Source organism: Myotis nattereri (assembly GCF_964212035.1).
Source record: "Myotis nattereri genome assembly, chromosome: 1".
Lineage (NCBI taxonomy): Eukaryota > Metazoa > Chordata > Mammalia > Chiroptera > Vespertilionidae > Myotis > Myotis nattereri.
Window position 1 is genome coordinate 96,311,872 of NC_138075.1, and position 14,444 is coordinate 96,326,315.

The following is a 14,444-nucleotide window of genomic DNA, read 5'->3' on the forward strand; positions in this document are numbered from 1 at the left end:
ACATGAAAATCAATCAGAATGAAATGGGAATTGACTGAGGAAAGGAACTCTAGCTGAGCTTTTTAAGCCCACGTGTTAAGTGATAGCAGTGAGTTGGAGAGGATGCTTTAAGCATACATGGCATTTATTTAAATACTTAAAAATTTATCTTAGCAAAATATTATGTGACCTGTTGATGAGTACACAATTGAAACTATGAAACATTTTCAAATTTCAGTAGACTTCAGATCATACTAGTAAACACATAGAGTTTCCATAGAAGAAGACGTGAGGTAGGTCCATGATTCCATTCCCCTGGAATCTCATGGAAGTTAAATAACTTGCTTTTAGGAATAGGCTAGATCTATCAATCTGATCTCACGCATAGGCCTGTTTGACACTATGCTTTCCCTAATTTAGTTTTCTTTCTTAACAGTAGATCCTGTCTGTACCCCAGGTATGTTAGGCTATGCTTAGAATATGACATGAAATATTCCAGTGTTTATGAATGAGAGAATCCATCGTTTATATTTAAAATGTTTTTAAAGTGCTTTTAATTTTTTCTTATCAAATGTGTTCATCATTCAGTCCATGATAAATTATCCTCATGCTTTCTGACTTCCTTATTTTGCTTTATAACAGTTATTTTACTCATTGATTTCTGAAGAAAACTATGATTTAGAACCAAATAAAATTTATGTCATTATAGCTATATATTTAAATGTTAGGTAATTATCTTATCAATTGTTATTTTAATGAAATTGTGTAGCATCTATTTTTATTCTCTTACTAAGTGCACTTGTAACAATAATATGGTGTAACAAAAATCTGATGCAACTTTGAGGGTTTTTAATTTTTGTTTTTTGAGGGGGTTTCTTTTTTTAGTTCTTATTACTAGAAATATATTTTTTTCTATTTACAGCTGGTTTTAGAAGAAGTTTCCGTCTAAGTAGAAAAGATAAGAAAACAAATAAATCCATGTATGAATGTAAGAAGAGTGATCAATATGATACAGCTGATGTACCCACATATGAGGAAGTAACCCCATATCGGCGACAAATGAATGAGAAATACAGACTTGTTGTCTTGGTTGGTAAGTGCGTTTGTGTGTAATTTGGATGAAATAAGTGAGAGTAAGAATTTCACTTCAAAGAACATCGTACTTGAAGTTTCCAGCTAAAAAATCTCACCCATTGTTCACATAAAGCCCGTGCCCCTTCAGGGCGCTGAGCTGAGTATTTCCCCCTTGGGCCTCCCTTGGTCAGGTCAGCAGGTGTTGGTCCTGCTTTGCCTTCACTGCACTGTCTAGGCATGGCCGCTCATTGCACTAGTCATTATTGTCTTACTTTCACTCTCCTTAAAATTCACCAGCTATTCCGAAGTATCCCAGGCTGATTTTCCTTGTTTTTTATCCCTCTCCACTGTTACTTGTTGGGCAGCTCACCTGGGGTAGTCCTCCCCGTCACCAAGGCAAGGCCAGGCTTGACCTTAGTCTCTGCGCTGCCTGCAGACTTCAGGCTGCCTCTCGGTGAGTTTTTTGTGGCAGAGACAGCATCCGTGTCAGTGCTCAGAGGGAGGAGCCCTCCCTTTCCCATGGGCCTCAGCCTCTGCTCCAGGGCTTCTCAAACTTACACACACATGGAGTCAACTGGGGATCTTGTTAGCACAGTGTCTGATCTCTCCCGAGTTTCCAGATACCCAGGCTGATTCTGGAGTGCCTTTTGCTTTTCAGCTGCTGCTATTGGTTACAATGCAAATGTAGGGAGGCTGTGCACACAGGATAGCCTGGTTACTCTGTTGAAATGGGTTCACTTGCCATTACCTTCTTTTGTTGGTGGTTGTAAACTGGCTGCAATTTATTTTGATGTCACACTTATTTTGTACTTCGTTATCATTTGTTTAAATGATGATGTTAAAGCCTTTGGCTTTGTCTGTTCAGGATTTGTTCAGTGATATTTTAGATTTGGTATGTCTGCTTTAATCTATGGATTTATTATTATTTTCAGCTTGTATTATAAAATTCTTATAAGAAAGTCTTTATTCCCTAACACTTTATTTCCCTATTATGGAGCAGTTTCTGGTATAATATAATTTTTAATTTTTTAATCCCACCCTTACCATCACTGTGGCCTTGATTTCCCATAGTGGAAACTGATTTAATTGTGTGTGTTTTTTAATACTTACCCAAGGATATGGTTTTATTGATTCTAGAGAGAGAGAAAGGAAAAGAGAGAGAGAAACATGCATGTGAGAGAGAAACATTGATCAGTTGCCTCCTGAATGCACCCTGACTAGGGATCAAACCCATGATCAAGGCATGTGCCCTGACTGGGAATCGAACCCACAAACTGTTTTTGGTGCACGGGATGTCGCTCCATCTGAGCCACCCAGCCAGGCTCTAATCCTCTGCTTTCCATCACTGTGACCTTTTTGGAGCGTGATCTTCCATAGTGAGAAGTGGCAGCCAGGGTTGTAGTATGTAACTGTCCTTCAAAAGTGTTTTCTGTTATTCGCTTCCTTCTGTGTGGTCATTGTTCAGAAAACCTTTTAACTTGATTGTGTAGCACATTTGCAGTATTAGACTTTTAGAGTCTATTTTCTGGCATCTATTACATCCTGTGAGGTGGGTGGTGGAGACAGTGAGAAACAGGCCTCTGGGGCAAGGCAGGCTGCCTTCCAGCCAGTTCTGCTCTTCCGTAACCATGTGACACCTGAACATTTCAGATTTTCTTGGGCATATTTTTCTTCATCTGAAAAATGAGGATAATAAGAGCATCTGCTTTCTAGGTTTGTTTGAGTGTTAAATGAAATAGTATTTGCAAAGACTTAGATCAATTCCTAGTACCTCAGTTAGGTTTTAATAAACAGTAACTCTTCTATTTTAACTAAAAATATAAGTTAAATATGAAATGTTAAAATATGAATAGGTTTCTGCTGAATTTGATCATTAGTGTTCCAAATACTTATAAATTGAAATAGATGATTTAGCAATTTATTAACTAAAAGGAAATCAAGCAGTGGACTTGAATTTTGGAAATTCTGGATTGTTTGTGAATTAGCTATTTATTTTTCATTTTTGTAGAAATCATATACTTAGGAAATAGTTCATTGGCTATTACAACAGGTGTAGGAATATAGAAAGTGTATAAGCATCCTGGTCCTCCTCAAGACTAATTTGTTTTTTTTGTTTGTTTGTTTGTTTTTTTTAAATATATTTTATTGATTTTTTACAGAGAGGAAGGGAGAGGGATAGAGAGTTAGAAACATCGATGAGAGAGAAACATCGATCAGCTGCCTCCTGCGCATCTCCTACTGGGGATGTGCCCGCAACCCAGGTACATGCCCTTGACCGGAATCGAACCTGGGACCTTTCAGTCCACAGGCCGACGCTCTATCCACTGAGCCAAACCGGTTTTGGCCTAATTTGTTTTTCTCAGTGTTTTCAAAGCCATTGGGAATAATTGTGTTTGCTTTGAAACTATAAGATAAATACTAGAGGCTCAGTGCATGGATTCGTGCACTGGTGGGGTCCCTCAGCCTCGCCTGTGCCCTCTCGCAATCCGGGACCTCTTAAGGGATATACTAGTGTGTGAAGGAGCAGGCGGCCGGGGAGGAGCCTGAGCCTGGGCCAGGTGCCACGCTACTCCTGCTCATCCCGGTCCAGCAGCGCCTGTCTCTGCCATCGCTCAGTAGTACTTCCGCGGAGGTGGGAGACGCTCGTGCTGCTGCAGCTGCGCTTGCCAACAATGAGCCCAGCGTCTGGTGCCCATTGGTCATCTGAGTGGTGTCCCATTATGGGATCGCACTGAACACCAGGGTGCATCTCCTGCGTTGAGCGTCTACCCCCTGGTGGTCAGTGTATGTCATAGCGACCAGTCAAACAGTAGACTGGATGAGCGGTGGACTGGTCACTTAGGATTTTATATATATACTAGTGGCCCAGTGCACGAAATTTGTGCACGGGGGTGGGGGGGGGGCATTCCCTTAGCCCAGCCTGCACCCTCTCCAGTTGGGGACATCCCTTTCGCAATATGGGACCACTGGCTCCTAACCGCTCACCTGCCTGCCTGCCTGAGCGCCCCTATCCTCTCTGCCTAACTGCTTGATCACCCCTTACTGCCTCTGCCTGCCTGACCGCCCCTGACTGCCTTCCACTGCCGGCCTGATCTCACCCCCAACTACCCTCCCCTGCTGGCCTGATCTCATCCCCAACTGCCCTCCCCTGCTGGCCTGATTGCCCCTAACCCCCTGCCAGCCTGATCTCACCCCCAACTGCCCTCCCTCTGCCTCAGCTCCCACCATCATGGCTTTGTCCGGTTGACCCGGTCTAATTAGCATAATACCCTTTTATTAATATAGCTAGATTATATAGGATAGGATTGCTTAAATGGTGGGGAAAGCCTTTTTCAGCAGGAGGAGATGCTCTTAGCAGACAAAAATAAATAACCCCAATATCTGGACTGATAGCCAGCCATATGCACTATACTGCCAAATCAGTCATTAAAAAATTGAACTGCTTTCTTATACCTTACACCAAACATCTATTGCCCATAAAACACCTCGTCAGCCCCCACCTTAGGTTCTGCCTTTGCAGTTCACCCAGGTTAGGTTCTGATTGGTCAGTTTTGATGCCAGTCAGCATCAAAAGCTCCGCCTCCTAGGCAGCCATTGGCTCCTCACACTTCACCCAGATTTAGTTCTGATTGGTTGGTTTCTATGCCAGTCAGTGTCTTCAGGTCTATCTCTGGGCCTGATCAGAGGGGCGGGGCTGATCAACATCCACCCCAGGCTGCTGGGGAGCTGGCTTTACTGCTGATCTCTTGGAGAGAGATAGGCGGGGCTGCTGGCGAGGCTGCGGATCAGACCCTGCTTCTCTCTCTCTCTGGGCCTTGCCAGCAGCCATGGTAGCCACTGATCAGCCCCGCCTCTCTTTCACCTTGAGAGGTCAGCATTTCAGCCCCCTCGCCAGTCCCTGCCCACCGGAGCCTGCTGTACGGACAGCCTGAGGTTCAGTGGGGCTTTCAGTCATTTTGGATGTTACGGACCCTGGGTTTGTTAAGAAGGTACAGAGTTTTTATTTTCCCTGGATTCTTACCACAATATTGCATGATTTTTATTCTTGGAGTTAATGTTCAAGAAATTAAAATCTAACAAGTTATTAACATGGCAAAAATATGAAAGTGGAGGACTTTGAGCTTGATCAGAAGTATTTCATTTCCAAAGCCACATTTCAGCCACTAAAACATCTCAGTGACAGTTTGTGTTATATTCCCTTCTGCACTTAAAAGTATTTTCTTAAAAGTACGTTAAGATCAAATGTTAGGCATTTAGTCCATTTTTCTACATAAGTTTTATCTTTGGTGAAACTTGACTTTTAAAAGGAAGGTAATAAAGCAAATAATGTGTGTTTGCAGGGGAAAGTAATAAAGCAAATAATGTGTGTTAGAAAGCTTTCGTGTTCAAAAACTGTAAAACACTTAAATCTTAAGCCAGTAGAAGAGCAAAAATTCATCCTGTGAATAGTCAGACAATTTGTGACTTGTTCTGTCTGGTTACAAGGCACAAGAGGCAATAATGAACGTTCCTTTACGTTTCGTGTTCGCAGTTTGAGCACTAAGTACTGTTCTGCCCTCCTCTGTGCTGACTTCTATATCCTGTGTAAAGACTTTGTGAGGTGGTGTGAATAGACATTTATAAGACTGTCATAATTTTTCCATAAAACTATAACAAAACAAAAAGGTATCCCACATAAAGCATAGAGAAAAGTAACTCAAAACTAAATGTGAGTGTTAATATGTTTGTTAGAATTCCCAAAGCTTTAGTTGACCTTTGATTGAAGGCTTGTAGGAGTTATTCTGCTCTATAGGGTTTTATATAGGTACCTGTAAATCCCAAAGTCATCATTGGATTTATGAGTGTGGGATGGATTTAAAATTATAATCCTTGTATATAAGACGTAAATATGATCTTTATTAGAATCTCGTTGGTTTTTTATGACATCGGTTGGTCTTAAATGTTTATACTCCAGCTTAATTTCTGGGCACCAATTACAATTATGTTTATTCAGCTGATTTCTATGGAGTACCTACTAGATCAGGTACTTCCTCAGCACGTGGGTTTGTTAGTGAACAACACAAACATTTTTACCCTTGTGGTGTTTACATTCTAATGGGAGGAGATACACACACCAAAAAATTTATATGAAATTAGTAATAATAAAGTTAATTATATAGTTGTTTAACTGTGATATATGCTGTAGAAGCCGAATAACCAGTGTTACCCCAATAAATTTAATATGATTTAAATTGAAAAATAAATTAAAAAGGAGACAGTTAAAGCTAAGAGGATTTGGAGGAATCAAGAATTTTTGATTTTGAATCAGAAGATCATGGTACCTCATTGGAAAGGCCAAATTTTTTAACAGACTCTTGAAGTAGGAAAGTTGTCCATGCTCTCTTCTGCTTAGCTAAGGAAGACAGGTGGTTTTATTTTTATCTTTTAATTTTGCACTTTTGTCATAGCCTTGAGGTAGGAGTGAGACAGGACTTGGTTTACATAAGTCTAGAATAAATAGCTGCTTTGGAAAAAATGATGCTCTTTCAACAAGCTCCCCACTCCCTTTTTCTTTTCTTCTTTTTTTGACAGTAGCACTCAGGTGATACTTCACAAATAGCATATTTTTTCCTGACAGAGAAAAGAAAATCTGAGCCTCTATCAGGGCTTGTTGCTAAGTTGCTAGATTTTCTATACAGATTGATTCCCGGGGAGCTTTAAATTTAGTGTTATAAACAGATTTGTCCCTCTCCAGTCCAAAAATCCAGCCACCCATTAATGTGATTATTATAAGACTGCAAGTTAGATATGAATAATAGTATGGTTGTTTTATTTTATGCTTAGAGCAACAAAAATAGAAGTGCTACAATATGATAAGTACATTTTTTACAACATGTGATTGATCTGAGCAATACTTAGAGATTTTGCTTGATTTGTCTTGCAGTAAATCAAATGAGTAAATGTGTTTTTAGGTAACAAAAGCAGTTTGGATATTTATTGCAGGTTCTAGTAATTCTGACATTTTTCTCTGGATGGTAAGAGTAACAAGTCTGGCCAATGCCATAAAAATCTCCTGCATGCCTCCTACTGGGGATTGAGCCCACAACACGGGCATGTACCCTGACCATAATCAAACCAATGACCTCTTCGTTCATAGGTCAACACTCAATCACGGTGTAACACTGGCCAGGCTAATATGCCATTTTTATGTTTGTGCCAAGATGTACGAAGATCAGTAGCAAAAGTGGATAGTGCTTGGTCAGAACAACAGATTTCTTTCTAATATATAATTTAACATTGGACATAAATCCAAATAAGAATGTATTTTATCATTCATGCATTATGACTGTTACATGAATCTCTAGTGTGTTACAACAAATTTGGCCTATTTGTACCTACTTGTATCTCCCTTTCTCAGAAGTTCCTTTCCTAACAGATTACTAACACTATAATCTTTAGCATGGTTATTGTCTTTTTATGTGTATTTATTTACATTATTATATTCAATTTGATGCTCATCAGCCTTAAGAAGAACTACAACTAAGTTCTATGATGGACATGTGATAGTGATATTTTAAAGCAGTATATGTCTAAATGCTCCTATATAAATGAAGACCAGGAATTTACATATGGATTTTTAATTGTTTTCTCTTTCAGATAAAATTAAAGGCATTTTTTGAAGTTAATGTGAATATTTTCTTAAATGTAAACTTTTAACTAGAAATTTTAGCATCATTTAATTGATACCCTAAATGAACTATATTTCTTTGGTTGAAGTAAATGAATGTTTATATAAAACCACATACAACACTGTTTCCTACTTTCAAGAGTGAGTTACTCCTGGCTGGTTTGGCTCAGGGATTGGACGTCGACCCATGAACCAGGAGATCACGGTTCAATTCCCATTCGGGGCACATGCCTGGGTTGCAGGCTTAATCCCCGGCGGGGGTGAGGGGTGCATGTTGGAGACAGCTGATCAGTGGTTCTCTTTCATCGATATTTCTCTCTCTCATGGTTGCATTTAATTAGTAATTCACTAGTGAATTACTAATTAAATGCACAAAAGTAATTAAAAATACGCCTTTCTAATCCTAATTATCCAATTGACATTTTTTACAAGAATTTCAACTAATGGGATTGATACACATGGCTTTATTCTTCCCAGAATTTGCAAAGTGATTTTGTAATTTACATGAAATTTTGAAAAATGTAACAGAAATACTTACATTTCTGGTTTGAATAGAAACATTCTTGCCCTGACCAGTGTGGCTTAGTTGGTTGAGTGTCATCCCATGCACTAGTCACTGGTGATTCCCAGTCAGGAAACATGTCTGGGTTGTGGGCTTGATCCCAGGTAGGGGGAGTGTAGGAGCCACCGATCGATGGTTCTCTTTCATTGATTTCTCTCTCTCTCATGGTTGTATTTGGTTTTTTGTTTGTTTGTTTTTAGTCCAGAATCAAGAATCCTCATAGATGTGCCCAAGTGTGTATTACCCAGGCCTGTGCACACCATCTTCATGAAGTTGAGTTTAGACTTCTCAGAAGTTCTGCACAGAATGAGTTTCGAGATTCCCCAGATTGGGCTTCTGCCATGTTTTGTAGCCAGAAACTTTTCTTATTCAACAAGCACAGATAGTCATCACTACCTAAAATGTGGGGTAGCTTGGAACAGGGTAAAAAACTTCATGAGGTTATGGATTAGCCAGAAACAGACAATGGAGCAGCTGGCTACCCGATTTGGTGTTTCATTGGCATTCTTTGATAAGGTAATTGGTAGAATGGAAAGAATGTAGACTTTAGAGTCTGACACACAGGCTTTGAATACCTGTTAAACAACTCCAGATGTGTGACCTTAGAAAAATGAACCTTTGATTGTCTTTGTTTTCTCATCTGTAAAATGAGGACAATCCCTTTTTTACAGAGATGTTTTGAGGATTAGGAATGGTGTACGTAGACATGTGACATGCTTGCCATGTAACCACATGACACATAACTACATAATGCCATCGTTGTTGTCGTCATCGTAAGCATCTTCATCATCATCATTCCAAAACCTGTTGTTTGTGATTTAAATCCATGCTAGATAGGTAGTTTCCTTTGCTTCTCTTTATCATTAATAAGCACAATTGAAAACTATAACTTATTTATATACATATGCATAAATGTATTTTACCAGTTGTCATAAAAATTTATATATTGAAGGGGAAATGAATCTGTCCCATAGCAGAGGCACACAAATGAACCTAACTCAGTTTGCATCCTAAATTGACTACAGTATAAATAGATTTTGTATTATACTAGTAAATAGGAACCAGCCAACTAAAAATGTGCCTAGTCCTAGACAGAAACAGGATAGGAATGTGAAATGTAAGCTGTGGTCTAAATGTCAAGATCTAAAGAGGAGAAACAGTAGAACTTCTCCAGTGTAAATGGCAGGACTGAGCCAACGGCCTGTCAGGGAAAATGCTGTTTGTAGCCCTACTGGGCAATTTTGTAGTAAGAAAGATTGAAATTTTATCCCTGTTTTAACCTTTTTGTGATGATACTCCTACCTTTGAAGTTGATGACCTCAAGTCTAATCTAGGGAAAATTTTTCAAATAAAACCATTTGCCACTGAACATTCTTGGCATACTCCATGAGTGTGCAGTGAAGCAGGCTCGCTACAAAGAGTTAGGTTATTTGAGAGCTAAAATTGACCATAGTCAAAATTTAAGGCCATCACATTAGAGACAGCATACTTTTCTCCACTAATTCAAACATATCTAGTTTTTCCTCCAGTACTCAAATAAATCATTGGGATTTTTTGCCGTGGGTAGTAGAAGAAATAAAAAAAAGAAAAGAAAAAGCTAGATTCTCACTCAGCAAAGTATCTCACTTTGGGAAGAACTCCAGAGCTGATACCGAATGAAGAAACAGTAAATTCACATCACGCCTTTTTGTCCTGGGTGCCTCGTGTGTGTGTGTGTGTGTGTGTGTGTGTGTGTGTGTGTGTGTGTGTTGGGGGGGTGAGGAGTGGTAGGCAAGGACCCTCTAAGTTTTAGTGTTTTATTTGCTTCTATCTTTTTCTTTGAGCATATTTGAGTTTGTATTATCTATACAGAGAATATAGCCCCATTGTAATACCTCTTGTTTTTCTCATTTGTTTTCTATTTATTTTAAAAAGTAAGCTTTGGTACATTAAATATTTTTGTACCTTCATAGTATATACAATATATACCCCCTGAATGGTGTCTGGCATTTTGTAGACAGTTACGATCTCATCTTCTCAGTCTCAAGTTTTACCTTGCTTGACGTGACTATATTTATAAGGGTTTCCTAGCCCTGGCCTATTACATTGCAGTCCTTGTCTGAGTTTAGGTAGATAGACTTCCTTCCCTTAAACTCACTATTCCAGACTCTGTGCGTCACCCTCCTCTCTGCTTTTCTTTAAGATCAAGAGAGCTAAGTTCAAATTTGAGCTCCGCCAACTTCTCTTTGTGACCTTGAGTACGTTACCTAACTAACCATAGTATCTAGGCATTCTGGCTGCAAATGCTTTTTATCTTTAACTCTCACTTGTTTGGTCTTCTTTGGCTCATTCAACAAATAGTTTTACCTCCATCACAGCATAATTACTAAGTAAGTTTAAATAAATAAAACAAACTAATGAGTGCCTACAATTCACCAGCTAGGGAAACAACTGGTGAAAAGGTAGATGACACCTGTTTTCACAGAGCTCATTTCTGTTAGAGCAGTGGTTCTCAACCTTGGCTGCACATTAGAATCACCTGGGAATCTGAGGCCCAGAAATCAGGATTTTAAAAAGATTCCCAGGTGATTCTAATGTGCAGCCAAGGTTGAGAACCACTGTGTTAGAGAATAACTTTGGAGTGGGAGTACAGGGAACTCATGGACTTGGTACCTGACCCAAATTTAATCTCCAGGGAAGATTCCCTCAGATGCCTAAACTGAATCTTAAGCAAGAATTAGCACAGGAGAATAAAGGACAGAGTGTTCTTGCAAAAGAAAGGAGCATGTGATGAGGACCCAACACAAAAGAGAACCTGCCACATTTCAGGAAGCAGCAGAAATCGTATGTAGCTGGCGTGTGCATTGTAATGAAGGAGTGGCAAGAGTGAATAGTAGAAATATAAATGTAGCTCAAAACGTCCAATCTCTATAAACCTATTAAAGAATTTATATTTGATTCTGTACACAGTGGAGGAAGAATGAGAGATGCTGGTAAGAAATGACAGAAGCTTGGGCCAGGATGGTGGAGATAAGAGTGAGCAGTAGCTAGAGGAGAGCATAAGGTTAAGGGACTTTTGTGTTTTTTATTGTTGTTTTAAGGTAGGAGAGAATTTTAAGTGCTGAGGGAAAGGAGTTAAAAATAATATAGGTAAAGATTTAAGAAAAATTTCTAAGAGAAGGCATAAGAGTGGATGACTAGGGAGAAGGGTAAAGGATGGTCTAGATCAGCGGTTTTCAACCTGTGGGTTGCGACCCCTTTGGGGGTCGAACGACATTTTCACAGGGGTCGCCTAAGACCATCGGAAAACACATATATAATTACATATTGTTTTTGTGAATAATCACTATGCTTTAATTATGTTCAATTTGAACATAACTCAATGAAATTGGGGGTCACCACAACATGAGGAACTGTATTAAAGGGTCATGGCATTAGGAAGGTTGAGAACCACTGGTCTAGATAGATGAGTCTACTAGATGCATAATAAATCAATGAAAATATATTTTAATAAATAAATAAAAGGAGCAGAGATTGAAGTCATATTGGGAAGGTTGAATTTAATATTTTAGTAATAAATTATCTCCTAGTGATAGCAGAGTCAGGGTTTTCTCAGTAAGTGAACTAGAGAAAGGTCTCTAGAGATCAGGGATCAGGGAAGTAAGATGTTAGTGTTTCAGAGGGTGTTCATGGGGTTATTGAGGTTAACCAAAATTGTTGTCGGAGTGAGGTGCAGAGAATGACAATGGCCAGGTGCTTAAGTCTTAGATCAGTGGTTCTTGACAGCGAAGTACTGCCCAACAGTGATCAAAAAGGACATTTTTGAGGATTATTTTTAAATGTCAAAATGGCTGAGGGGGTCAGGGATGTAAACTTCACATTTCTGCAGTATAAAAATCTGACCTGTGTCACACAAAACTTCTAAACCTAAACGTTGTGCTAGACATTCAGGGACTGAATTGATGACTCAACATATGGTGGGGTTGCAAAATAAGAGGTGTGCCTTCTGTGACAGTCTAGCACTGTCCAGTCCCTGGAGAGGAGCAGGGGACTATTGTTACACTGAACTTAGATGTAAAGTGCAGGTCATTTGCAAAAGAATGATTTTATTCACTTCTATATCCTGGATATGTTATCCCTTTCTCAGTTCAGGCTGTGTCCTTATCATATTCCACTAAGTCTTACCTGTGATTTCTATCCAATTGCTAGTCGTATTCTAATGTTTACCTGTACCTTTGAGCTTTCATTTTCCTGTGCTTTCTTTTTTTAAAAAAAAAATTATATTTTTTAACTACACTTGACCTACAAGGTTTTATTAGTTTCAGGTATACAATATAGTGATTAGACATTTGTAAAACTTACTAAGTGAACACCTTGATAAATCTAGTAACCATCTGACACCATACATAGTTATTATAATATTGACCACATTCCCTATGCTGTATTTTATGTGCCCAGGATTATTTTCATAGCTGTCAATTTGTACTTCTTAATCCCTCCCCGCTTTTCACCGATTTCCCAATTCCCATCCCATCTGGCAACCATCAGTTGTTCTCTGTGTCTATGAATTTGTTTCTGTCTTGTTTGTTTGTTTTTTAGATTCCATATATAAGTTAAATCAAGTGGTATTTGTCTTTCTCTGTCTGACATTTCGATTAGCATAATACCTACTACGTCGATCCCTATTGTTGCAGAGGGCAAAATCTCATTCTTTTTATGGCTGAGTTATATTCTGTTGTATATATGTACCACTTTATTTCTATCCACTCATCCATTGATGAACACTTAAGTTGCTTTCATATCTTGGCAACTATAAACAATGCTCTAATGAACATGGGGATGCATATGTGTTTTTGAATTAGTATTTCGAGTTTCTTTGGACAAATACCCAGAAGTAGAAGTGTCAGGTCTCCTTTGTCTCTTGTTACAGCCTTTGTTTTAAAGTCTGTTTGTCTAAGTATTGCTACCCCAGCATTTTTCCCACATCCATGAAATACCGTTTTTCATGTCTTTGCTTTCAGTCTCTGTGTGTCTATTAATCTGAAGTGAGTCTCTTATAGGCAGCATTTGTAGGGTCTTGTTTTCTTCAGCCACCCAGTATCTTTTGATTGGAGCATGTAGTCTATTTACATTTAAAGTAATTTTTAATATGTTTTTATTGATATTTAGAGAGAGGAAGGAAAGGGAGAAAGAGAGAGAGAAACATAAATGGGAGAGAAACATCAGTCAATGGCCTCCTGCGGATCAAGCCTGCAACCCAGGAATGTATCCTGATCAGGAATCGAACTGGTGACCTCTTGTTGCATGGGTCGACACTCAACCACTGAGCCACACTGGTCAGGCTTAAGTAATTTTTGATACATGTGTATTTATTGCCATTTTATTATTTATATTTTTATCTCCTTGTGATTAGGTTCCTTTTACATTTATTGTAATACTGGTTTGATGGTGATGAGTCCTTTAGGTTTTTCTGGTCTGGGAAGCTCTTTATTTATCCTTTGATTCTAAATGGTAGCTTTGTTGGGTAAGGTAATCTTGGTTGTATGTCCTTGCTTTTCACACTTTGAATATTTCATGCCAATCACTTCTGGCCTTCAAAATATCCCTGAGAAATCAACTTACAGTCATATTGGTGCTCCCTTGTAGATAACTAACTGCTTTTTTCTTGCTGCTTTTAAGATTCTCTCTTTGCCTTTAACTTTTTGCATTTGATATGTCTTGGTGTGGGTCTTTTTTTATTCATCTCATTTGGGACTCTCTGCGCTTCCTGGACTTATATGTCTATTTCCTTTGCCATTTTAGGGAAGAGTTCCATTATTATTTGTTCAAATAGGTTTCCCATTCTTTCCTCTTTCTGTTCTCCTTCTGGTGCCCCTGTGATGCAAATATTGGTACACTTGATGTTGTCCCAGAGGCCCCTTAAACTATCCTCATTTTTTTTAATTCTTTTTTCTTGCTGTTCTGATTTTGTATTTTCTGCTACCTTAGCTTTCAAATTGCTGATTCAGTCCTCTGATTCCTCTATTCTACTATTAACTCCTGGTAATGTATTCTTCATTTCAGTTATTATATTCTTCATTTTTCTGACTGGTTCTTTTGTTGTTGTTGTTTTCTATCTCCATTTTTATGTGTCCTATCTCTTTAGGTTCTCGCTGAGACCACTGATCATCCTTGTTACCAGTG

At 38.8% G+C, this 14,444-nt stretch overlaps 1 protein-coding gene across 1 annotated transcript in view; it reads left to right on the top strand.

Annotated features, from left to right (window-relative positions):
- The window catches only part of MPP7 (MAGUK p55 scaffold protein 7), a 302,612-nt gene that overhangs the window by 265,532 nt on the left and 22,636 nt on the right, over positions 1-14,444 (top strand). Inside the window, exon 12 of the mRNA XM_081087501.1 lies at positions 902-1,072. Within this exon, the coding sequence (XP_080943627.1) occupies positions 902-1,072 (171 nt within the window). The remainder of the gene's footprint in view (positions 1-901; positions 1,073-14,444) is intronic.